Here is a 24,615-nt window from a genome sequence, read left to right as displayed (position 1 = left end):
ACCTTTCAAGTACTTGAAGAGCGCTATCGTATCTCCCCTCAGTCTTCTCTTCTCCAGGCTAAACATGCCCAGTTCTTTCAGTCTCTCCTCATGGGGCTTTGTTTCCAGTCCCCTGATCATCTTGGTTGCCCTCCTCTGAACCCTCTCCAGCATGTCTGCATCCTTCTTAAAGTGTGATGCCCAGAACTGGACACAGTACTCCAGGTGAGGCTGACTAGAGGGGAACTGGTACTTCCCGGGATTTGGAAGCTATACTTTTATTATGCTGCCCAAAATAGCATTTGCCTTTTTTGCAGCCACATCACCCCCACCCCCCAAGGATGCTTCCCAAATTGTAGGAGTTTATCATTCATTCATTCATTCAGTTTATAACACTTCCTGCACTGCCCACTGCCCACCAAACTGGATCCAGGGCATTATACAAACATAAAATGACACAGGTAAAAGCACACACCGTGAGTCTAAAATGTAATCAAGTTTAAACTGCCTTGGCAAATAGAACCGTTCTACCCTTGTCCCCCAGAAGATGACAGCTTTGGCACCAGCCAAACCTCTCTCATTATCGTATCTGTGAGAACAGCAACGTGTGCCGGACTTCGTCTAAAACTCAGCTATTTATTTTACAATTCACTGGGAAATGCCAGGGCAGAAAAGCCTGGACAAGAGGGAAGGAAAAAACAGTGCAACATATCTGAGAATGTTCCCTGGATGATGATGATTAAATAGATGTATATATCACTTACCATATTTACAAAACATCTGTCAGCAGCTCACAAAGAAAGATTAAAATACCTGAAAATGCATCATAGTAAATACAAAAATGTTTGTATAAAATATTTATAAAATCATTAATACAAAGTACTGGAGCACCGTAGGTAACAAACTGGGCAGCGCAATCAACCGAGTGTATTCAGGCCTAGGATTGTTATGGCCCCTGTGACGGTTTTGCAAGCCCAGACACACACTGAGTCTTTTTCTGCTGCAAAAGTGAAGCGGTTTCTTCCACTTCATTCACATGGGCTGCTCACTGCCTCTTAAAGGAACAGAACGTAACATTTGCATTTATTATACACTCACACACAGACGTTGCATTAATGTAGTCTACAACATGTTGCATAATTTTTCAGCTTCAATGGAATGGCACAGTATATTATTATTATTTACTATTATTTATTACGTTTCTATACTGCCCCATAGCTGAAGCTCTCTGGGCAGTTTACAGTGTATCTTTGACTAAATATATGTTGAAAGATATTTCCCGCCATTCCATTGAAGCTGAAGCTTTACCCAATGTGTGGTAGACTGTAGTTATGCAATAAAATCATATAAACATTGGCAATGCAATTAAAAGATGGGATACAATGAAAATGGAGAGTGGGGCTGGAAGAATAAACTCATGCTGGTGCGTTCCTCTTTGAGGGAGGGTGGCACTTCAGGGGAAATGTGTTCTTCAAATAAGCTAGAGCTCATGTCGATGTTATTATCTCTTCAGCTTTGGGACAATCTATGAATGATTTGCAGGGTGTTCCAGATTTGGTGCTCACGTGCATCTTTGAGGATGGCTTGGCCCTCTGAGTGGTTTGGCTCAGATCCAACAGGCGCTAGAAGGACGTGGGGGATCCCAAGACTGGGGCCAGCCACCTTACTATCCTCAGGACCCAGTCCCAGAAATCCCTTATTTAGAAATGTAGGAAGTATAAATTGGGCAGGACAATCTTCCATTCTCTTTCATTGAGCTACCTTTTGCCAGCCCAGGGGTGTGCTACCTCAGGCCCGCAGGCCAAATCTGGCCCTTGAGGATTCTGTAGATGGCCGTGCCCCCTTCCCATGCCCCCCCTTTCCTGAATGATTTGGAGGTGTCCTGGCTTATGAGCAGTTTTTTCCCTCTTCTAAACGGTTGAAATGCCACTCTGAAGGTTGAGTCACAGGCAGAAGAGCTTTAAGCTATGCTGGGCTGGGATTCTGGCCCTGCCCCTTTTCCCTTTGGCCCCGCCCACCCCAGGACCACGGCCCCTGGGAGCGTCTCCGGAATGGAATCCGGCCCTCGGGCAGAAAGAGGTCCTGCGCCCCTGTGCTAGTCCCAGAGTGTGCCGGCCAGGAAGGCCGTGTGCTCTGCTCTACGAGGGCCGGCCCTCTGTTTAGAAAGGCTGTCAGAGAACTGCCTTCTGCTTGAAGGGCTGTCTGGTCCAAGCTCGGTTTAGGAATGGAGAGCCCGAAGACGGCAGAGCAGAGCAGAGCAGGGGGCCGGGGGCTGCCCACCCACGGCTGGCGGGCCGCACAGGCAGCACCCAGCTCACCCGGCCACTGTCTTCCCCACCAGGGTGCGGTGAACTGCATTTCTACCTAAATCACAGGGATTATTTCTGGGTCAGCGCCTCTCTCCAGAAATTAGCATGCGCACATCGTATCTGTGTCCTTTTTGGTGCCTCAGTGGCCGCCCCAATGCAGGGTCTTGAGCTCCACAGAACTCTTCCTCGATAGCCGCAGATGCCTGTGCAAGGCTGCCGCTGGAGATGCTGCAGAAGGCAAAGAGTGAGGTGCAGTCCCCCCCCCAAATGGGGGGGGCAAGCAAGGCTAATCCACGCAGACCAGAGCAGCTCCATTCATGGCTATTATGTGAGCTTCATACATGCATCAGCATGAACTTGAAATCTGGGCAAAGGGATTGGCTCCTGAAGAATGTCTATTTTTATTTCAATAAAAATGGAAGGTAGGGTTGTCACTTGGGTAGTGTTTTTTTTATTTATCTATTTTATTAAACACCCCCTAAAATAGATTTCTCTAGTCATTCTAGGCTATAATGAAAAACAATACAATATGGTACCAATTAAAATAATAACCCAACATAAAACTAATCTTGAAGGTACTCTGTGCATGCTTAGAAGCAGCTTGCTTTCTGTTCTGACTTGTTCAAACACACAGACATTTATTTATTCTCTGCACTGTAAAACATTTTCTGGGCTTCGGTTCAGCCCTGCATTCTCATGAGAGACGAAGGTGAATTTCACAACTTCGGAGATGAGAGGGCAAACGTCCTTGAGCTCAGAAATCTGAGCTGAGCCCCCCCCCCGCCTCCCCAAGTCCACATCCAAAATCAGTTCCCCGCCAAAACCAGAGGGCTCCCCAGCTCCTCCCTGTCTATAATGTGTAATGGGTAATAACATTGCGACACATAGCAGCGAAAGGAAGTGATATTTCAAACTCGGAAGCTCAAAGGCTCCGAGAGGCTGGACATAGTTCAGCAAACTCTAGTAAGTTGGCTGGTAACTCTGGCTGGTAAGTTTTCTTAGGATGGGGTGTGGGCAGAAGGACCCCCAAGGCTTGTGGGGCCTTCAGGTGAGGCTTTTGACTGTGCCTTGGCCCTGAGTTTTCAGGAAGATGCAGATGTCGTCTCATGTTGCGACCCTCCTGTGTTTTCCCACCACTTCTTGTGGCTTTTTTTCATTCCACAACAAAACCGGTTATGTAGGAAATGACTGAATAGCGGTGCAGTGACTAGGAGCCAGGTGTGCCACTAGGTCATTTTAGACTTAATGGCCAGGGTCGGGGGCTTTAGATAGCTAAAGATAGATAGATAGATAGCTGTTACTTCAGTTGCAAAGCAGAGAATGAATCAGTCAGTTTCACTTTCTCCCGCATTCAGCGTTCAACCTTTTAAAATGTCTAGTTCTTTCTGTCCTGAACAGGGGGAAATTTGCGAATTTTGGTAAATTCTTACCACAAACAACTGAAGGTAAATCCAAAAGGTTCGATCCCCGGCAGCATCTCCAGATAAGGCTGGGAAAACTCTTGCCTGAAATCCTGGAGAGCCGCTGCCAATGTTGACAATATTGAGCTAGCTGGGCGAAAGGTCTGACTACGGTATGTGGCCGTTTCTGATGGTCCTGTGTTTTCATTGAACTATCCAGCACAACCCCAAGATCCCTTTCTTGGTTAGGAAGTACTTTTGTGCACATTAGCAAAATGATGCTTTAAAACATTGATCCAAAATGGATTTAGAAAACGGTGTGCTCAGATGACTTGTTCTTTTCTCACCCAGCCAGCTATGTCATACCCACGAGTGCAGATGGAACATAGTCTGTGAAGCCCACTGGGTGAGTTTGGGCCAGTTGCTGACTCGCAGCCTAACCTACCTCACAGGGTTGTTGTGAGGAGAAAGTGGAGGAGGAGGAGCATGTAAGCCGCCTTGGGTTCCTTGCAAGAGGAAAAAAGGTGAGATAGAAATGTAGTAATATAAATTTCATAGAATGTAGGAAGTGATGTCCCCATATAAATGAAGTTGATTGCAATTTGGCAGGTAGGTTAAAGCGGAAGCACTAGGAACTGCCCACCTGGGAGCACCCCAGATTTGGTATTACAAGAATACGTAGGGCTTGAAACAAAATGTTGCAATGTTTCTTCATCCTCTAACTCAGGAGTGGGCAACTTTTGGGCCAAAACATCTGGAGGGCCACGACTCCTTTCATCCCTCACCATCGGCTCTGCTGGTGAGGGCTGATGGGAGTTGTAGGCCAAAACAGCTGGAAGGCCACATGTGGCCCACTGCTGCTCTAGCAGGAGTGCTCCAGCCAGCTGTGCCCTTCTCCAGCATCCCACCTTCCATCCGCAGGGGAGTTGTCCATACCCCCAGCTGGATCAGTTTGTTGTTTCTTCCCTGGAAAAATTACATGGCTAAGCCATGCTAACGAATCCTTTGCCAGGGCTTAGGCTCAGAACCCATTTGCAATGCCAGGATTTAGCCCTAAAACATATGAAATGGTTACCAGAATAAAAATGCCTTTGAGCATGTGTAGAGTATGTCTTACTGGGTAACAGCAGCCATCCCTCGTGGGGCTGGAATTAGGGGGAGGGCGTTCCAGATTGGAGGATGTGGATTTGAGACAGCCTGGGAGAAAGGGGAGAGGGATCCTCCTGGATGCCTTGGGGGGGGATGTGAAATCAGGGGGACTAGAGATATTACCTCATAATGGCCTCTCCCCAGGTGCTCCAGCACGGAAGAGAGGAGCGAATCTCTGAGCCACACTACAGCCGGATCGGCCAAGAAGACAAATTTAACACCGAATTTAATTTCACTCCAAATCCTCTCCTCTGAACGAACGATGCTTTCTGGGTCTACTGGAAGGGCTTTCTCCACTCCACCTGGAAATGGCAGTGAAAGCCTCCAGCAGAAGCCTCAAAAACTCTCTTCTCCTTGGGCCATTAATTTGCTCTCTCTTTGGTAAGTCACCCACAATTTCATCAAAACCGAGTGCACAGAAAATATATGGCCAAACAACAACAACAACGTATTATTATTATTTTATTTTCCATTATGCTTCCCTGAATCCCACCATACTAGACAACTATTGTCCAGATGACATGTACTATTTTGGGGTAAGGTATTAGAGCGTGTGGTGTCCTCCCAGCTCCAGGGGTTCCTGGATGAAACGGATTATCTTGATCCATTTCAATCTGGTTTCAGGCCCTGGTATGAGACGGAGACAGCTTTGGTCGCCTTGGTGGATGACCTACGCCAGGAGCTGGACAGGGGGAGTGTGTCCCTGTTAGTTTTGCTGGACCTCTCAGCGGCGTTCAATACCATTGACCATGGTACTCTTCTGGGATGCCTCGCTGCAAAGGGACTTGGAGGTACTGTTTTACAGTGGCTCCATTCCTTCCTAGCAGGGCGAACTCAGAAGGCGGTGTTGGGGGATGCCTGTTTGACTCCATGGCTGTTAGCTTGTCGGGTACATCAGGGTTCTGTTCTGTCCCCCATGCTATTTAATATCTACATGAAAAATAGCTATTTGCGTTGCCCTTATTTTCGCCGTAGTCTACGTAAACCTTTACGTAGACTACAGCGACCAAATAAGGAACGGGAATGGCGGCTCCCTATGGGGGCCGCCATTATCCGTACGCGCTTTTTTTTCCCCAGAGTCACCCGTGATAGGCTACGTGACGATTTACGTAGCCTATCACGGCTGACTTTGCAAATCTAGCCGTGATAGGCTACGTTAATTGTCATGTAGCCTATCACGGGGGTGGTTGTTTTTTTTTTCTTTTATTGGAATGGCGGTGGCGGCAGCCGGTCGAAAGATCGGCTGCCGCCCCTGCCCCTGACGAAGACCCGACGAACTGCCGGCCGGACCCGCCGCCGGGAGGGACATTCGCCAAAGGTAAGTCCCGTCCCGGGGGGGGTTCGGGGGGGGCGGAGAACTTCTCCCCGAAACTTGTTCGGGGGGCCGAACACGTTGGCGCTCGGCCCCCCGAAGTTTCGGGGAGAAATTCTCCGCCAACCCTAATCCAGACAAGACAGAGGTGCTCCTGGTCAATCGAAGGGCAGATCAGGGAATAGGGATTCAGCCTGTGTTGGATGGGGTTGCACTCCCCCTGAAGACTCAGGTTTGCAATTTGGGGGTGTGCCTGGATTCAGCCCTAAGCCTGGATGCTCAGGTTTTGGTGGTGGCCAGGAGTGCTTTTGCACAGTTAAAACTAGTGCGCCAACCGTGCCTGTTCCTGGAGATGTCTGATCTGGCCACAGTGACACATGCCTTAGTTACATCCCGTTTGGGGTGCAACATGCTCTACGTGGGGCTGCCTATGAAGAGTGTTCGGAAACTGCATTTGGTTCAAAGAGCTGCTGCCAGACTGTTGACTGGGGCTGGTTACAGGGAGCGTACAAATCCCCTGTTAAAACAGCTTCACTGGCTTCCAGTCTGTTTCCAGGCACAATTCAAAGTGCTGGCTATGACCTATAAAGCCCCATACAGCTCCGGTCCAGGCTACCTGAAAGAATGCATCCTCCCTTATGAACCTGCCTGTGTTTTGAGATCCTCTGGGGAAGTCCTTCTGTCAGTCTGACCACTGTCACTGGCACGTTTGGTGGGAACCCAGGAGAGGGCCTTCTCAGTAGTGGCCCCACGACTGTGGAATGCCCTTCCCAGGGGGGCTAGGATGGCTCCCTCCTTGATGTGTTTTGGGGGCAGACTAAAACATTCTTGTTCCAGCAGGCCTTTGGGACATAGTTGGAACCTGGAGATAAGATGCTAAAATGCTGTTTTAAAATGCTGTTTTAATGTTTTTAGAATAATTTTAATTGTATTGTTGTTTAATTATATTTTATAACTTTTGTATATTTTCATATGTTTTAATTGTATATGTTTTAATGTTTGTAAGCTGCCTTGTGTCCCAGTACTGGGAAAAAGGCGGGGTATAAATATAATAATAATAATAATTTTATTGATATTACCCCTTCTAATCCCAGGGTCTTAAAGTGGATAACAGTAGTTTTGCCTTCGAGAGATCCATGACCCTAAACAAGCTGACAATAAAATAGAATAAGACAGATGTCTCTGTGTATAAAAAGAGGAGGCATGAGGAAAGGCAGAACTGAATTTAAAAAATAAAGGATCTTAATGAAAATATAGCCCAACCTGCTCTGAAATGGGCAGAGGGAGAGTTTGAGGGTCGGTTTCACACTATTCTGCCTGATACAGGAGAAGCATTCACGTTGGCCACTTCCTTTGATTTTTCTTCTTGCCTCTCTTTGCCCGCCTTCATTTTTTTTTTACTAGGCACTGTAGGTTATCCCGCTGATAATCATCTCCATGAGGTGGGTGGGATTCTGGGAGGATCCATCTTGCTTCCTGTAAATACACCCTCAGGAAAAAGGATGTTCACAATCAAATGGGACTTCCACCCCCAAACTGGTGAGCCCTATCAGCTTGCAGAATTAATAAATGGGAACTTGAAGCCACTGAATCTCAGTAATCGGTTTGGACAGAGGCTAGAAATGGACAACGAGACCACGCTACAGATCAAGGACTTAGAGACAGAGGACAGCGGACTATATAAGGCTCATGTGAGGTTTGATACAGCTGAGATGCTCGTCTACTCATTCAACGTCAGTGTCTACGGTAAGCAATTATTGCACCATCTCTGTCTGTCTGTTATGGAACTGTTATAACATTGCTACTATTTTCGCCAGTTGCTGATAGTAATTATCACAAGTGTTTATTCCTTTTGAACAGAACCAGTCCCACAGCCGCAGATATGCTCTGGACTAGAATGCAAGGGTCTAGGTGGGTGCAATGTGACTTTGCAGTGTAAGATGTCTGGAAAGCGGGGATTGAGCATCTCTTGGAAAAGCGGGAACCCGCTCAGGGACCTAGAAGTTTCGGACTGCTACCAGCTATCCGACAACGGCTGGGATCTCCACTTGTTCTGTCAGCCCAAATGCTTGTACACCAATTTCACTTGCGTGGTCCACAATCCTGTTGATGAGAAGAATGCCTCATTTGACTCATCTAGCATCTGCCAGACTAAAAGTGAGCAGTTTATTCACTCCACCTCCTTTCCTCCATTATCCACAGGTGCTGCTTGGGCTGCTGAACAATTAATATATCCCTTAAAAATAATTAAATAGATTGGCAAATTATCCTTTAATGTCTTCCTGGAAAACTGGGATTTTGGATTCACTTTGCAATATTTAAAAAATGCGAATCCAAAATCCAGCAACTAAATTTAAGGCCAACTCCCAAATCTAATTTAATATTTTTAAGCAGCTGTGTGGATACTATACCTTTAATTTTAAAAAAGTTAAGAATCCTATACCAACCCAGCCCAGTTTCTGCACTATGAAAAGCTGAATCAAATGCATTTGCACATTTGCTTATTTTTTAGAATTTATTCTGATTCTCTTGGTTGCTATTACGGTAACCCTCAAGAAAGAATTGTTTCTCATTGCAGGTAAAGGTCAACCCAAGATGGAGATGGGTGCTGTTGACATTTTGGTGGTGGTGGTGGTGGTTGTCTTTTGTCTTTTCATTCCCATTGTTGTGAAATGTATATTCTGCGCCAAGAAAAAAAGAAAAGAAAAGCAGGCCAAGGAAGGTAGGGAAATATGTCTGTTATTCTTCAGCCCCATTCAGCTAGGGTGGGGGGTCCCCAAATTTGCATCTCTCTTTCTGTGAGAGGCAAACTTTGGTCAGTATGTTGGATTAACATGACTCATGCTACACTCCACAGAAATTGCTTCCGTAATAGCAATGAAGAGGAGCCCTTCTGACCCCTGGAATGTAGCCTTCGCCAACAGAGAGAGCCCTCTAGAAGGTGACAAACACCAGGTGAGATGAGCGTGCAGAGCAGCACAACGTTGGGCGTATCCTCCACGGATCGATAGTGGTTTTGCTAAGTGATCTTTCGGTGAAATGGAATGACGTGGAGAGAGAAGGGGAGGAAAGGAGGGGGCTGCAGCTTGTTCTGCCTGATGAGACTGGAAGGGGTGTGTGTGCAGAGATGGAGGGAGAGATGCCACGATGTCAGACGCTTCATTTATGGATATCCCAAGCCCAGCCTTCTTCAACCTGGCACCCTCTCGATGCGTTGGAGCATCCCTCTCCCAGCCTGGGTGAGGGATGCTTGGAGTTGCAGCCCATCACATCTGGAGCGTACCAGATTGGGAAGAGCTGCCCAAGACCTTCTTAGCCAAGACTACACAAGAATGAGAAGGAATGGAGAAGAGACAGATAAGTAAGAAAACCCAAATAAGAAATGGTCTACCTGAATCTTTGGTGTTTCTTTTTCTGAGAACAAGGAGCTTTGACATATGAACATCAGTTCTTGGCAAACCCAATTCTTGGTTCAGTTCTTGGTACAAGGGCTTTCCATGGACTGTTCAGACATTGCTTTCTGGTGCAACTAGTTTCTATATGAAACCTCAGGGGATCGTGACGTGAGGCCACTTCCAGGAGGAGGGTTTCTTGCACCGACAACCAAAAAGCATGGTGCAGCTATTCTGTCTTTTTCTTCCTTAGTGGTTTTTTTTTTGCTTGTTTAGAAAAGCTTCCTGGCTGTCAGAGCAGTACGACAATGGAACCAATTCCCTAGGTAGGCTGTGGGCTCTCCCACGCTGGAGGCATTCAAGACAAGGCTGGACAGCCGCCTGTCAGGGATGCTTTGACCTGGATTCCTGCATTGAGCAGGGGGTTGGACTCGATGGCCTTGTAGGCCCCTTCCAACCCCACTGTTCTATGATTCTATGATGCTATGAAAAACAATAGAAGAGGTGGGAAAACAAGAGAGGGCTTACAAAACAAGAGAGGGCTTACATTGTCGTGTGGACCTCACATAAAATGCTGTGAATGAGGCAGGGTGATTTCACAGTAAAAGCCACACCTGAATCACCAAACTAGATGTCACGTCATTCACACCAATGGTTTTTAAAAGAGTAAATAGCCAGTACACAGAATAGATGGAAAGCACCCCCGTGCCTGCTACCTACTTGAAAAAATACACACCCAGTTGCTAACTGCATGAATGCCGTGTGTAATGATTACTTTGGACCTTAGTCACAGAACTTGCTCCCAAAGTCTGGGTTAAAACCCAGAGATCAAGCATGGGAATCCAAAGTCCTCCATAGCACCTTCTTCCTTCCTCCCCAGTGGGTCCCAAAGGCAGAATAAATCACACAAAATAAGCACGTATCCTCATCTGCATGATGACTGATGCAGGTCAACATAATAGGTTTCCTATCTGGATCATCTTGGTGCAGATGAGTTGTGAATGTTATGGCTCAGAATGTCTTTAAAAAGCACATCCGTTCTCTGTTTTCCCTTTCAGGAACTCGAGCCCCTCGCTGCATGCCTGAATCAGAGTCCACCCACAAAGGCCTCAGACAAACGTGTCACATTCCCTCATCTTTCCAAGCAGGGCCTTTAAACCAGGTGAAGTTCGGGGGGGGGGGGGGCTTTGTTTAAGTGTGGATTGCCCAGCCTTAGGCCTGCCAGAATTGGCTTGCTGTGCCAGGGATCAATGCGACAATGGGCAGCCAGCGTGGTCTAGCACAGGGGTGAGCGGAAGGTAGTTTGGAATCGACTCCTAGCTCCCTGGGTGGTCTGCAGTAGAGTTCTCTCACTTCTGCCTGAAACTCTCCAGCATGTTAGGAAACCCTCCCTTTCCTAACTTTGCATAAAGTAGCCCCCGGGACATATGCAGGAAGATGTGGAGGTGGGTGGAGCAGTCAAGAGTCCTGGGAGCTGCAGTCCAAAAGATCTGGTGGTCACCAGGTTGGGGAAGGTGGCTTAGGCCATAATAAACAGGATAATCTTTCTTTGCTTTTGCTGCAACTGGCTGAGGGGGCTTCCAGAAGGGGCTCCCACTTAGAAGGCCTCATGTAGCTGGTCTGTCTTTTCCACCTTAATGGATTTTCTGCAGTAAGGAAAAAGATGGACGAAGCAGTGGGAAAACACGGGAGGAGTATGCTAGGTGAGGAGTGGAAGACACTGTGGTCATAAGAACATCAGAAGAGCCCTGAGGCTGGATCAGATCAAGGGTCCCTCTTGTCCAGCATTCTGTTCACACAGTGGCCAGCCAGCTGTTGACTGGGCATGAGCGCAACAGCGCCCCCCATAAAACTCTGTGAAGGAGGCAGGGCGATGGCGCAACAGAAGTCCCATCTGGAAAGACCCTAACATGGCTGCAGCCTCTCTGGAAGTCCTTACTACTGAGTAACTCACACCTGGGATTAGGAGGCCTGAGGGACATCACTTCTAGGCAGCCCTTTGTAGGAGGTGCCCACCCATCGGGGTTTAGCAGGCGAGTGGGGGGAGCCTTCTAGACAAGCAGGATGCAGCTTTCAGGCACCTGCTTTCAAAAGGAAACACTGCAAAACTAAGGTGGAAGGAAGATGCATGTGGTTGAGCTGACTACGTGTCCTGTAACTAGGGATGTCGGAGAAATCTGCAATGGAATCAAATGAATTCGGATTTCAATGGATCTGATCTGCGGATTCCACAGAGGACCGGCTTTTCCTGAGTTGCAGATTTTGGACTTGCAGACCACTTTTTTTTTACTTTACGGAATTTTACAGAAATTTAGTCATAGAAAAATATGTGAAATTAAAAAAAAACTGGCCAAAAATGCGCATTTCCCCCATAAGCTAAAGTATGAAATGCATATTTTGGGGAGATTTGTGCATTTTGGAGGGATTTGAGCATGGGAGGGCTGCACATTTTTGCAAGTGCAAATTTGTGAAAATGTGAATTTCTGCAATTTCAGGAAATGGGGAAAAATCCGATTCTGCCAATAAGCGGATAACAGAATGAAAGACAGCTGACAATCCATGAAATGCAGACAGAATGGATTTTATGCAGTCTGTACATCCGTGCTTATAGCACAGCCTTCCCCAGCCTGGTGCCCTCCAGATGTTTTGGACTAGAACTCCCATGATACTTGAAGATGGGCCAAGCTGGCTGGAGATGATTGGCGTTGCAGTCCAACTCATCTGGAGGGTGCCACGTTGGGGAAGGCTGTTGTAGCATGTTGCCCAGGACCCAAATATCTCCTGGGGTTTAGGTGGGCTCGGATCCCCAGAAACAGTTTTAGAAACTGCAGGTGTCAGGCCCTGCACATGGGCCTTCCTTAGACCATGTTGTACTTCTGGCTCTGTCACCTTCTGCCCCTGCAGGTTGGTTGGATCAGGTAGCACCATCCCAGAAATGCCAGATCTCCCCTGACCCCGTTGGAAGGAGACAAGGCACAGCGAGGCTGCCTTTGTCCGAGGATGGAACCACCATTGGCTATCGGACACAGGGACTAAATGGAGCGCACCCCTGTCCAGAGAAGGCTCGCTTTGACTAGGCAGACCTAAACACTACCCTGCATGGTTGGCATTGGCTGCCTGCTAGTTGGCAGCAACAATTCAAGGTGTAGGTTTTGGCCTTTAAACCATCAATGGCTTGTGACCACATCATCTGGAGGGCCGCCTACGGCAAGTCCTGGGACCAGTGTCAGAGGCCCCGCTCTCCAGCCCACCAGCGAGAGCCATGAGGCTGGTGAAGACTAGGGATAGGGGGGCTTTCTCAGTGGTGGCGCCACAACTTTGGGACACCCTCCCCAGGGAGAGACCTTTGGCCTCATCACTGCTGGCTTTTAAAAACTACATGAATGCTGCTGCATGTGTGTGTGTGTTTGGGGGATTCTGTTGTGGTTTTAGGGGTGGGTAGCCTGCTTGATAGGCGGGAGCGAGGGGGCATGTGTCCACCTGATGGAGGCAGTGGGGGGCGTGTTGGGGGCCAGAACATACCGAGGCTGGGCGGCAGGCGCTGGCGGAGCGCTAGGGGCAGGCCATGCCAGGTAAGGGGAACAAGGGGGAGATGTGTAATAACTGTCCCCTGTTCTGGGCCTGTCCAGAGCCAAAGGATGGCTGGGGGAGGCATGACGCTACCTTCTGGCCTTCGTTTGCTGCTCTGCAATGCCAGGTCTGTTACCCAGAAAACCTCCCTCATCCATGACATGATCCTGGATGAGGGTGCAGACCTGGCATGTGTTATGGAGACCTGGCTGGCTGAGGCCGCTGCTCCAACTCTTGCGGCCATGTGCCCAGCTGGATTTTCGTACGCACACAGCAGCTGAGGGCTGGGGATCGGGGAAGGGGAGTGGCTGTTATGTACCGGGAGTCCTTGGTCTTCACCAGACCCCCTCTCCGGGAGACCAAGGTTGCTGAGTGCATGTACTGGAGGTTGGGCCCAAAGGGCAGTCTGGGGATTCTGCTCGTGTACCGCCCACCCCGCTGCACGACTGACTTGCTGGCCAAGGTGTTGAGGTGGTCTCTGATTAGGGATGGTGGAGAATTCCGCAACGGACCCCAATGAGGCTGGATTCAAAGGAATCCAGCCTCCAGAGTCCGTGGTGGAACGGAGAACTTACCTCTGCCTCCCTCCGGAATTCCTCCTCGTCCAGATCCTGCCCGCACTGATTCCGCAGAGCCAGCAGCCAGCTCCGCGGAATTAGCGTGGAGCGGCTGCCAGCCGAAGAGGATTCCAGGGGGAGGGACAGATCACCTCTCCTGCAGGGTGGATTCCTCCCCCCCACCGGAGCAGCAGGTAGGGAATCTCCCCATCCCTATCTCTGATGTGCATGTGCAGTTCCCTAACTTATTGGTGTTGGGGGACTTCAACGTACATTCAGAGGCCGTCCTCACGGGGGCACCTTGGGACTTCATGGAGACCATGGCTTCCTGGGAGCTGCACCCTATTCCAACTGGGCCCACCCATGCAGCTGGTCATGCACTAGACCTTGTGTTTGTTTCTGGAGAAGCGGGGAGTGATCTGGAAGTCGGGTGTATATCTACCACCCCCTTGTCATGGTCAGATCACTATCTGGTGACAATGGACTTCTCGGTTCCACAACCCCCCCGCAGGGGTGGAGGACCCATTAAAATGGCCTGCCTCAGGCGTCTTATGGATCTGAATGGATTCCTGTACGTGCTTGGGGATTCTTTGGGAAACAGCCACTCGATTGAGACCCTGGTGGGTGGCTGGAATGCTGCAATCACTGAGGCATTAGATCGGGTGGCTCCGAAACGCCCTCTCCCCCTGAACAGGGCTTGGACTGCACCATGGTTCAATCCGCGGTTACGAGCTCTGAAACAGGAGGTGAGACGGCTAGAGCGCCGGTGGCGGAAGTCTCGCTCCAAAGACTATCAGACATGGGCTAGAGCTGTATCTTCAGCCTATCACGTGGCGGTGAAGGCAGCAAAAAAGGAATATTATGCTGCCTCCATCGCGTCTGCAGAGTGCTGTCCCAGGAGGCTGTTCCAAGTGGTCCGGAGCCTGGTCGGTCCAGTAGCTCCGGAACCACTGGAGCATTCTAAGACCTCCTGTGAGGCCTTGGCAAGGCACTTTGCGGATAAAATTGATCGGATCAGGAGTGTTATTCCATGCGCTGTGGATACAGTTAGAGAGCGAGAGGCGGCCTGTGGCACACCGGTTTTGTGGGATCGGTTCCAGCTTCTTCCTTCTGATGAAGCGGACGAGGTGCTTTCATCTGTAAGGCCGACCACCTGCTTCCTTGATCCTTGCCCATCTTGGCTCATTATGGGCTGCAGAGAGAGGCTGGGTGAGGGGATCAGGGCGGTGGTGAATGCCTCCCTGGAGGAGGGAGTGATGCCATCAGCCCTCAAGGAGGCAGTGATAAGACCACTCTTAAAGAAGCCCTCCTTGGATTCCCAAGTTCTGAACAACTTTCGCCCAGTCTCGAATCTGCCATTTTGGGGCAAGGTGATTGAGCGGGTGGTGGCGATGCAGTTGAAGGCACACTTGGAAGAAGCCGATTATCTAGACCCATTTCAGTTGGGCTTCAGACTTGGGCATGGGGCAGAAACGGCCCTGGTCACCTTGGTGGATGATATGGGGAGGGCTCTGGATAGGGGCGAATGCTCCTTCCTTGTTCTCCTCAACCTCTCAGCGGCTTTTGATACCGTTGACCACGGTATCCTCCTGGACCGCCTGGAGGGGTTGGGCATTGGAGACACCATATTGCGGTGGTTCCGGTCCTTCCTCTCCGGCAGGTACCAGAGGGTAGCACTGGGAGAGGAGGTTTCGGACCCGTGGGCGCTCACATGTGGGGTGCCGCAGGGTTCCATCCTCTCCCCGATGCTATTTAACATCTATGTGAAGCCGCTGGGGGCTATCATCAGGAGGTTTGGGGTGCGGAGTCATCAGTATGCGGATGACACGCAGCTCTACCTCTCATTCAAATCTTCACCAAGGTTGGCCGTAGAATCCCTGTCCAAATGTCTGGAGATGGTGAGTGGCTGGATGGGGAGGAATAAGCTGAAGCTGAACCCTGACAAGACTGGGGTACTTTTGGTGGGAGACAAGAGGAGGTTGGGGGATGTTGACCTGGTGATGAATGGGGTGCAGCTGCCCTTGAAAGACCAGGTGCACAGCCTGCGGGTCTTTTTGGACTCCCAGCTGTCCATGGAGGCTCAGTGTCAGGGGCTCCTTGGAGGCCTCTCTCAGTCTAATCCAGTAGCGAAGTCCAGACACAGACAAAGGGATTCCTTTCAAAGCTTTATTCTTCTTTTACAACTTAACAACTCTACAGGTAGCAACTAGATCTGAGCAGCAGAGTACCTATACCCTAAGTTGAAACAGTTGGTCCCCGTTTGAAAGGGAATTACTGGCAGACCCCTGAACTTAAGGACTAGGGAGAGTCCCCTTTTCCCTTGGATCCTCTGGGTGCAGCCTTTGTTTGCGCGCCAACCGGGCACTACGCCTCCTTTCCGCGCCCTCCATCTGGCGCCGCTCTCTGCATCTGCGTCGCGCATCCACCAAGTCTGCTATCTCTGCTCGGTCACTCCCTGGACTGTTTTCTAAACTAGGAATGCTGGTGGGAGGAATCTCCGTCAGCTGTGGGCCCTGGGAAAGAGGAGTGCGCTCCTCTCCCAGGAGCGACTGCTCTTCCTCAGAATCAGAACTACTCTGGGGTTCTATGGGCTCAGTGTCCACCCTGACACTCAGGTGTCAGCCATGAGCTGGGCTGCGCTGTACCAACTCCATCTGATACGGTGGCTGTGCCCCTACCTTCCCGACCATCTGCTCCCATTGGTACATGCCCTGGTCTCCTCTCGTCTAGACTACTGTAATGTGCTCTATGTGGGGTTACCCTTGAAGACGGTTCAGAAGCTGCAGCTGGTACAGAACATGGCAGCTCGCCTGATTAAAGGCAGCCGCCGGCGTGATCACATCACTCTGGTGCTGAAGGAGTTGCACTGGTTACCAGTTGTTTTCCGGGCCAAATTCAAGGTGTTGGTTTTGACCTTTAAAACCCTATATGGTTCCGGCCCAGCCTATCTTAAGGAGCGCCTCCAGCAACGCCAGACAGGCCGCTCAACAAGATCAGCCTCGGATGGCCGTCTCTCTGTCCCATCAGCCAGGACAGCTAGGCTGGTGAGGATGAGGGAGAGGGCCTTTTCTGTGGTGGCCCCCACTCTGTGGAACTCCCTCCCTAGGGAACTCCCCCATGCCCCCTCTTTAATGAGCTTCCGTTGTGCATTAAAAACATGGTTGTTCAGGCAGGCATTTGGGGTGGGTTAGGGTATTTTAAAATAATGTTTAATGTGTAATTTTACTGTTTAAAATTGTACTGTTGTACATTGCCCGGAGTGGCTGGGTGACTGGCCAGATGGGCGATTAAGAAATTAAATAAATAAATAAACAAATGAAAGGCAGGTCTTGCTTTCATCAGTTGCTCATTTGATAAGTCTACCAGCTGTTAATCTGGGACTAAAAGGATTAAATAACATTGCTAATGAAAGTCTGAAGATGGCTAATTTGATCTGGAACAGCTGAATAAGCTGACTGAGGGTTTGGGGGAAACCTTAAGAAGACCCCAGACTTATATTCCTGATTCTTGATGCCTGAGCAAGAAGACCTGGAAGTCTTGATTCTGTGTGAATTGATGGCCGTAGGTAGAGCAGCCCCCTGTTTAAGTGATGCCTTTCTAGCCACATCTCCTGGCTCACCAAAGAGATCACGGCGAGAGGCCCGTCTTCTGAGACGGCTGCCTTCAGCCTGGTGGTGCCGCAGGGAGGGCCTGTGCTGTGGCAGCTCCCGGGCTGTGACGCTCCTGCCTAGGAGAGGCCAGGCTCGCCCCCTCTCTGATGATGCTCAGCTCTGCTCCTCCAGCACCTTCACCGTTGAGGCGGTGAAGGTGCCAGACCAGTGCCTGGAGGCTACAATGGGCTGGATGAGGGCCGATAAACTGAAGCAAAATCCTGAAAAAATGGAAGCTCTTGTGGATCGGTGGCTCCCGAGTCCAGGAACTGGGTAAGCAACCTGTCCTGGGTGGAGTTGCATTCCCCCTGAAGGAGCAGGTGCGTCGCTTGGGAGTACTCCTAGATCCATCCCTGCCGCTGGAGCCCAGATGGACTCTGTGGCTTGGAGTACTTGGGCCCAGCTTCGGCTGATCCGCCAGCTGCGGCCTTTCCTGGACAGGGGTAACCTAGCCACAGTAGTACATGCTCTGGAAACTTCCCGACAAGACTACTGCAATGCACTTTATGTGGGGCTGCCCTTGGAGACGACTCGGAAGCTACAGCTAGTACAGAATGCAGCAGCTGGACTGCTGACTGGAACACCTCATAAAAACCGTATAACACCAGTTTTAAAGGAATTGCACTGGCTGCCAATACGTTTCCAGTCAGGATTCAAGGTTTTGGTGATGCTATTTAAAGCCCTAAGTGGCTTGGGGTCTCAATATTTGAGGAAGTGCCTCTCCCTATATATATATGCCTGCTCAAGAACTAAGATCTGCTGGAGGGGCCCTGCTCTGCGTCCCACCAGTGTGAGACATACACTATGGTTGGATGTGGGAGAGGGCCTTCTCTGCTGTGGCACCTCGGTTGTGGAATGCCCTCCCCTTGGAGGCCTGATTGGCGCAGACGTTGGTCTTGTTTCGGCATCAAGGGAAAACATGGCTTTTTACCAAAGCCTTTGAAGGCTAAATGCATTCCCTAAAGTAGCACACTGTTTTAACGGTTTTATTGTTTTAGATTTTAACTGGTATGAGCTTGTTTAATGGTTTAATATGTTTTCAGGAGTTTAAATTATGTATTGTTTTATACTGTTTAAACTGATTTTATCTGTACACCGCCCTGAGATATTAATGATATAGGGCAGGATAGAAATGTTTTAAATAAAATAATAAACAAACAGACAAACAAACAAGGAGTCTGTTGGGTGCTGTTTTTTGTTTTTCATTTTTTATTCTGTAATAGTTATGTTTTTATTGTATTTTAATGTATTCTTTTATAGTTTTAATCAATTTGAATTGTGCCTTTAAGCCACTGTGAGTGCCATTTTGGGGTAGAAAGGTAGGGGTACAAATCAATCAAATAAATAAATGAACAAAAAAGAGTGTCTTCCTACCTACCTACCTACCCACCCCTCATCTGATTGGTGAAGCATGTTGGCCATTTATCCTCAGACCATGCTGGCTAAACATAATAAATATGGAATGTGGTTCTATATTCCTTGGTCTGCTTCTTTGACCATCCAAGGGTGCTGTGCATTTAATCTATCCTATGTTGTGTTAATATCAATATTCTCCTCCTAGTGTAGGAGAGTAAACAATATGATTATTCTCCTCTTAGGGAGCAATCCTATGGCCGCTAGTCAACGGCTTGATGGCCGTAAGATATCTGATTTTCCAGGAACTGACCTCGGGCCCATGATCCAAGGTCAGGTACCTGGACAACTGACCTTCCCCCCGTTCCACGCTGCCTTGCAGGCAGTATGGAACAGCCCGGTCCTCTGCGCTCACAAGGGAAGCACGGAGCGGCCAAAACGGGGTGTTCCGGGGGGCGTTCCAGGGCAGGGAGGGCAGAAATGTTGGTATGACACATCCTATGTGTCGTCCAGCAGCCTCCTCCCCCAATCCGCCCTCCGCCGGTTAGACAGCTGAAAATGCAGGGCAGGAGAAGTGCGGAGGGAACAATCCCCTCCGTGCTTCTCCTGCCCTGTTTTGGATAGGTGGTCACCTCCAATTTTGGAGGCGTCTGCCTATCTGCATAGGATTGCACCCTCAGTATAGGAGAGTAAACTCCTCAGCTGTTCATTTAATTTTCTTAAGGCACCTTCCTGTTTTTCCTTTTGTCCCTTATTCCTAAGGCAGTATCAAGGAAGCTATTAGAGAAAAGAAGGCTTCCTTCAAAAATATGAAAGTCTTGCCCAAAGGAAGAGAACAAAAGGGAACACAAACTTGCAGAAAGGAAATGCAAGCAGACAATAAGGGATGAAAAAAAAGATTTTGAGGAGTAAGTAATGGTGACAAGAGAGGCTTTCTTCAGCTACATGCATAGTAAAAGGCAGAGGAAAGAAATGGTGGTTCAGCTATTAAATAAGGATGGCAAAATGATAACAGATGAAAAGGAAAAGGCAGAGGTGCTCAATTCCTACTTTGGCTCAGTCTTTTCCCGAAAGAGGGTCTATGACCCCCGTGGCAAAGGCAAAGTACAGGCTGAAGGGGCAGGATTGCAGCTTGAGATCAATAGGCATACGGTCAAGGAACACCTAATTACTTTGAATGAGTCATTACATCGATGTCAGACTGACTGGGAACTACAGACCAGTCAGTCTGACATCAGTCCCTGGGAAATTCTGGAGCAGATGATAAAGCAATCCATCTGAAAGCACCTTGAAAACAATGCAGGGATTCATAGAATCATAGAATAGTAGGGTTGGAAGGGGCCTACAAGGCCATCGAGTCCAACCCCCTGCTCAATGCAGGAATCCAAGTCAGAGCATCCCTGACAGATGGCTGTCCAGCCTCGTCTTGAATGCCTCCAGCGTGGGAGAGCCCACTGCCTCCCTAGGTCATGGGTTCCATTGTCGTATTGCTCTAACAGTCAGGAGGTTTTTCCTGATGTTCAGCCGGAATCTGGCTTCCTGTCACTTGAGCCCATGATTCCGTGTCCTGCACTCTGGGATGATCAAGAAGAGATCCTGGCCTTCTTCTCTGTGACAACCTTTCAAGGACTTGAAGAGCGCTATCTTATCTCCCCTCAGTCTTCTCTTCTCAAGGCTAAACATGCCCAGTTCTTTCAGTCTCTCCTCACAGGGCTTTGTTTCCAGTCCCCTGAGCATCTTGGTTGCCCTCCTCTGAACCCTCTCCAGTTTGTCTGCATCCTTGATTGAGCCACGTATCCCCCAGCTTGTAACTGTGCCTTTGGTTTCTTTTTCCTAGGTGCAGAACTTGGCATTGATCCCTATTAAATGTCATTCTGTTGTTTTCTGCCCAGCTCTCCAGTCTATCCAGATCACTTCGAATTTTGTTTCTGTCTTCCAAAGTATTAGCTATCCCACCCAATTTTGTGTCATCTGCAAATTTGATCAGCATTCCCTGCACCTCCTCCTCCAAGTCATTAATAAAAAGGTTGAAGAGTACTGGGCCCAGGGCTGAGCCCTGCGGTACCCCACTCATTACCTCTCCCCAGTTTGAGAAGGTCCCATTGATAAGCACTCTTTCAGTCCGATTCTGTAGCTGACTGTGGATCCACCGGATCGTTGTTTCATCTAGCCCGCTTTGAGCTAGTTTGCTCATCAGGATATCATGGGGCACTTTGTCGAAAGCTTTGCTGAAGTCGAGGTATATGATGTCCACAGCATTCCCACGGTCCACAAGGGAGGTGACTTGATCAAAAAATGAGATCAGATTTGTCTGGCAGGACTTGTTTTTGACAAATCCATGTTGGCTTCGAGTAATCACGGCATTGTTTTCAAGGTGCTTCCAGATGGATTACCTTATCATCTGCTCCAGAATTTTCCCAGGGATTGATGTCAGACTGACAGGTCTGTAGTTCCCAGGTTCCTCCTTTTTGCCCTTTTTGAAGATAGGGACAACATTAGCCCTCCTCCAGTCATCAGGCACTTCCCCCGTCCTCCGTGATTTCTCAAAAAGAATAGACAGTGGTTCTGAGAGTTCTTCTGCCAGTTCCTTTATCATTCTGGGATGCAGTTCATCTGGCCCTGGAGATTTGAGCTCATTCAAAGTAATTAGGTGTTCCTTGACCGTATGCCTATCGATCTCAAGCTGCCATCCTGCCCCTTCATCCTGTACTTCGCCTTTGCCAGGGAGGTCATAGACCAGACCTGTATTTGGATAGCTAATACCCTGGAAGCAGAAACAAAATTCAAAGTGATCTGGATAGACTGGAGCGGTGGGCAGAAAACAACAGAATGACATTTCATAGGGATCAATGCCAAGTTCTGCACCTAGGAAAAAGAAACCAAATGCACAGTTACACGATGGGGGATACGTGGCTCAACAACACTACAAGCGAGAAGGATCTTGGAATTGTTGTCGATCACAAGCTGAAGATCAGCCAACAATGTGATGCAGCTGCAAAAAAAGGCAAATGCTATTTTGGGCTGCATTAATAGAAGCATAGCTTCCAAATCCCGGGAAGTACTAGTTCCCCTCTACTCAGCACTGGTTAGGCCTCATCTTGAGTACTTTGTCCAGTTATGGGTGCCACACTTTCAGAAGGATGCAGACAAGCTGGAGGGGGTTCAGGGGAGGGAAATGAAGATGATCAGGGGACTGGAAACAAAGCCCCATGAGGAGAGACTGAAAGAACTGGGCATGTTTAGCCTGGAGAAGAGAAGACTGAGGGGAGATATGATAGCACTCTTCTAGTCCTTGAAAGGTTGTCCCAGAGAGGAAGGCCAGGATCTCTTCTCAATCATTCCAGAGTGCAGGACACAGAATAATGGGCTCAAGCTACAGGAAGCCAGATTCCAGCTGAACATCAAGAAAAACTTCCTGACTGTTAGAGCAATACGACAATGGGACCAATTCCCTAGGGAGGTGGTGGGCTCTCCCACACTGGAGACATTCAAGATGAAGCTGGGCAGCCATCTGCTAGGGGTGCTTTGACTCAGATTCCTGCATTGAGCAGGGTTTGGACTCGCTGGCCTTGTAGGCCCCTTCCAACCCTAGTATTCTACGATTCTGTGAAAGGGGATGGACCCCCTCCTTTTCCCTCCAAATCTGGCTGATGTGGTAGGGAGATGAGTCAAGGGCCTGAAGACGATTTTATGGCTGGGGAGGGGGAAATTGTGGTCAGAAGTGACAGAAGCGCCAGCCTCAAGACAGGGGAGGAAGAAGCAACCAATGGCACCACAGCCCATTTGTGCTGCAAGGGAGGACGGGGGCAGAGGCAGCCAAGGAGCGGGGGGAGGATGGAGTTGCGCAGCTGACACTCCTGCTCTTGGCTCTCCAGTTCTCCGGTGAGCAGGGGAGAAAAATGAGCTGCAAACGCAACTGAGTGCGGAACGGAGCCCAGAGTGCTCCAGGGTTCTCCACACTCATCCAGCACTTCCCAGCATAAACAAGATGAGCATCCAGGTAGATTCGCCATCTGAAGGTTGAGCAGAAGACATGGCGCTTTGCACAGGGGTGGGGACCAGCACCCAATGTGAAATGACAGAAAACAGGTGGAATTTTGTGAATCTCCCAGACAGCGAGGAAGTCTTGAGAAGAAACTTTGGGAAATGTGTCTTCTTTATTGCATTAATAGGGATATAAAGTAACTTTTTATGTCTCACCCATTTCTTCTAGAATTAGGTACCATTAGTCATGCATTGCAGAATTGTCTCCCATATTAGGTGAACAGGATCCTGGGAGGATCCGTTGTGCTTCCTGTCAATGTATCCCTAACCGAAACAGTGGCCCAAATCGAATGGCTCTTCCAGCGCAAAACTAGCCTGGTCTTTCAGCCTGCTGAATTCAGAGATGGCAAAATGGTGAAGCCTCATTCAGGTGGCAGGTTAGGACAGCAAATAGAAAAGGTTGACGGGACCATGCTGAGGTTCAAGAACCTAGGGAACTGTGGAATATATATGGCCTGTGTGTGGTTTAATACTGCACAGTTTCGAAAACACATATTCAAAGTCATTGTCTCTGATAAGCAATTAAATTGAGCACGGGGAAAAGATCAGCGGCATTTTTTCTATGCAGTTCCTGATAGCCTGAGGCATAATAAATGTCATATTTCATGAAGAGCAGCAAGCTGATGTGGAAGGGTATCCAAAACGGACAAGGGCTCTCCACAGGTCCAGTCACTCTCTTGTAACTGATTTAGCAGGAACCGTAGCTCAGTGACAGAGCCCCTACTTTGCATGCATTATCTGAATAACCAACATATAAGCAGACAAAAAGTAAAATAAAAATAAATAACCATTTCTGGCAGCAATTCTCAAATTCAAGGAACAATACAGTGATTCCAGTTTCAAGAAACATCCATAATCCATCAGTGAAAAAGGATGTTAAAAAGGGGTGGAAAAAACATTTAACAAGTGCAATGCTTTAAACTAAACAAGAGGAATGCAAAAATAATTTTAACTCCTTATTGGCATAAGAGATCCCAACATAAATGAAGAGAGATCTAAACATAAATAACACTAAACAAAGAAACAATGGAGAAAATCCCCACAAGAGCAACAGGACCACAATTGGTAAGATGATCCCCTTTAAAGCTCTTGTAGTTTGACCAGTGTAAATCTAGGAAGGGACAAATCTATCAATTTCAGTTTCTCTTAATTACTCATTTTTCCAGTCTTAGGTTTGGTTTGCCCTGAACAATGATCATTTTTTTAAAAAAAGTTTGCATGAAAATTCATATGCATTTCTGTGCACATTTCCCCTAAGACATGCTTTTTAAAAAATGCAGATTTGCCTAACATACACATTTTTGGTGAGCAATTCTCCTAATGTAATACATTTATTAACATTATATTTTTATCAGTCTATGCATTTTATGGGCACTTTCCCCTAACAGATGCCTTTTTGTACACACTCTTTGATTGGAGAACTCCATTGCAAAATTCGGAAAAGTGTTGACTTTTGAAGGAGATCTGTGTTTTGCTTCATGAATTCATCCGAAAACTGAACAAATTTCTCCCCCCCCCATCCACACCCACCTATCAGCCTGCTGTGACTGCAAAAAACAAAAAACCCAAGACTCGCAGGCAGAACCCACCTCCCCATGGAGAACTGTTCCTGTTCCTGTGAAGGGTCTTCTGTGGTGTGTGTGTGTGGCCCGTCTCTTCAACCCAAAGGTAGGCTGGCCATTTTGAGAATGACCAAGGATCAAAGATCAAGGAGGAGGGGAGAGGAGAGGAGGGGTGTCAGAAAGAACTGGACATAGCCTGTGGCTGCCAATCCATCCCGCACCACGGGCTGTGGCTGATGGGAGCTTGGCTCAGCTGGGAAGGGTCTCTGTCTTGGCTGTGCAAAGCATTTTAGAGCCAGGGAAGGCAGCTATTATGCTCCGGCTGGGATGTTTAAGTC

At 48.5% G+C, this 24,615-nt stretch overlaps 1 protein-coding gene across 2 annotated transcripts; it reads left to right on the top strand.

Moving 5' to 3' along the window:
* The first annotated feature begins 3,172 nt into the window (after positions 1–3,172).
* SLAMF9 (SLAM family member 9) lies at positions 3,173–18,457 on the top strand. 2 transcript variants are annotated; one of them, XM_084824784.1, is made up of 9 exons: positions 3,173–3,251; positions 4,040–4,212; positions 4,982–5,218; positions 7,554–7,895; positions 8,010–8,306; positions 8,728–8,871; positions 9,007–9,104; positions 10,600–10,703; positions 12,446–18,457. In XM_084824784.1, the coding sequence occupies exons 3-8, from the start codon at positions 5,146–5,148 to the stop codon at positions 10,696–10,698; spliced, it is 1,053 nt and encodes a 350-aa protein (XP_084680910.1). In that variant the 5' UTR covers positions 3,173–3,251; positions 4,040–4,212; positions 4,982–5,145; the 3' UTR covers positions 10,699–10,703; positions 12,446–18,457. The 2 variants fall into 2 exon arrangements, with proteins under 2 accessions (XP_084680910.1, XP_084680909.1); XM_084824783.1 differs by having other exon boundaries at positions 3,224–3,276.
* Positions 18,458–24,615: the final 6,158 nt, after the last annotated feature.

This window comes from Heloderma suspectum, chromosome 17 (assembly GCF_057233095.1).
Source record: "Heloderma suspectum isolate Gila_16-S chromosome 17, 16-S_ref, whole genome shotgun sequence".
NCBI classification, from domain to species: Eukaryota; Metazoa; Chordata; class Lepidosauria; order Squamata; family Helodermatidae; genus Heloderma; species Heloderma suspectum.
This window is presented reverse-complemented; position numbering and strand designations above follow the sequence as displayed.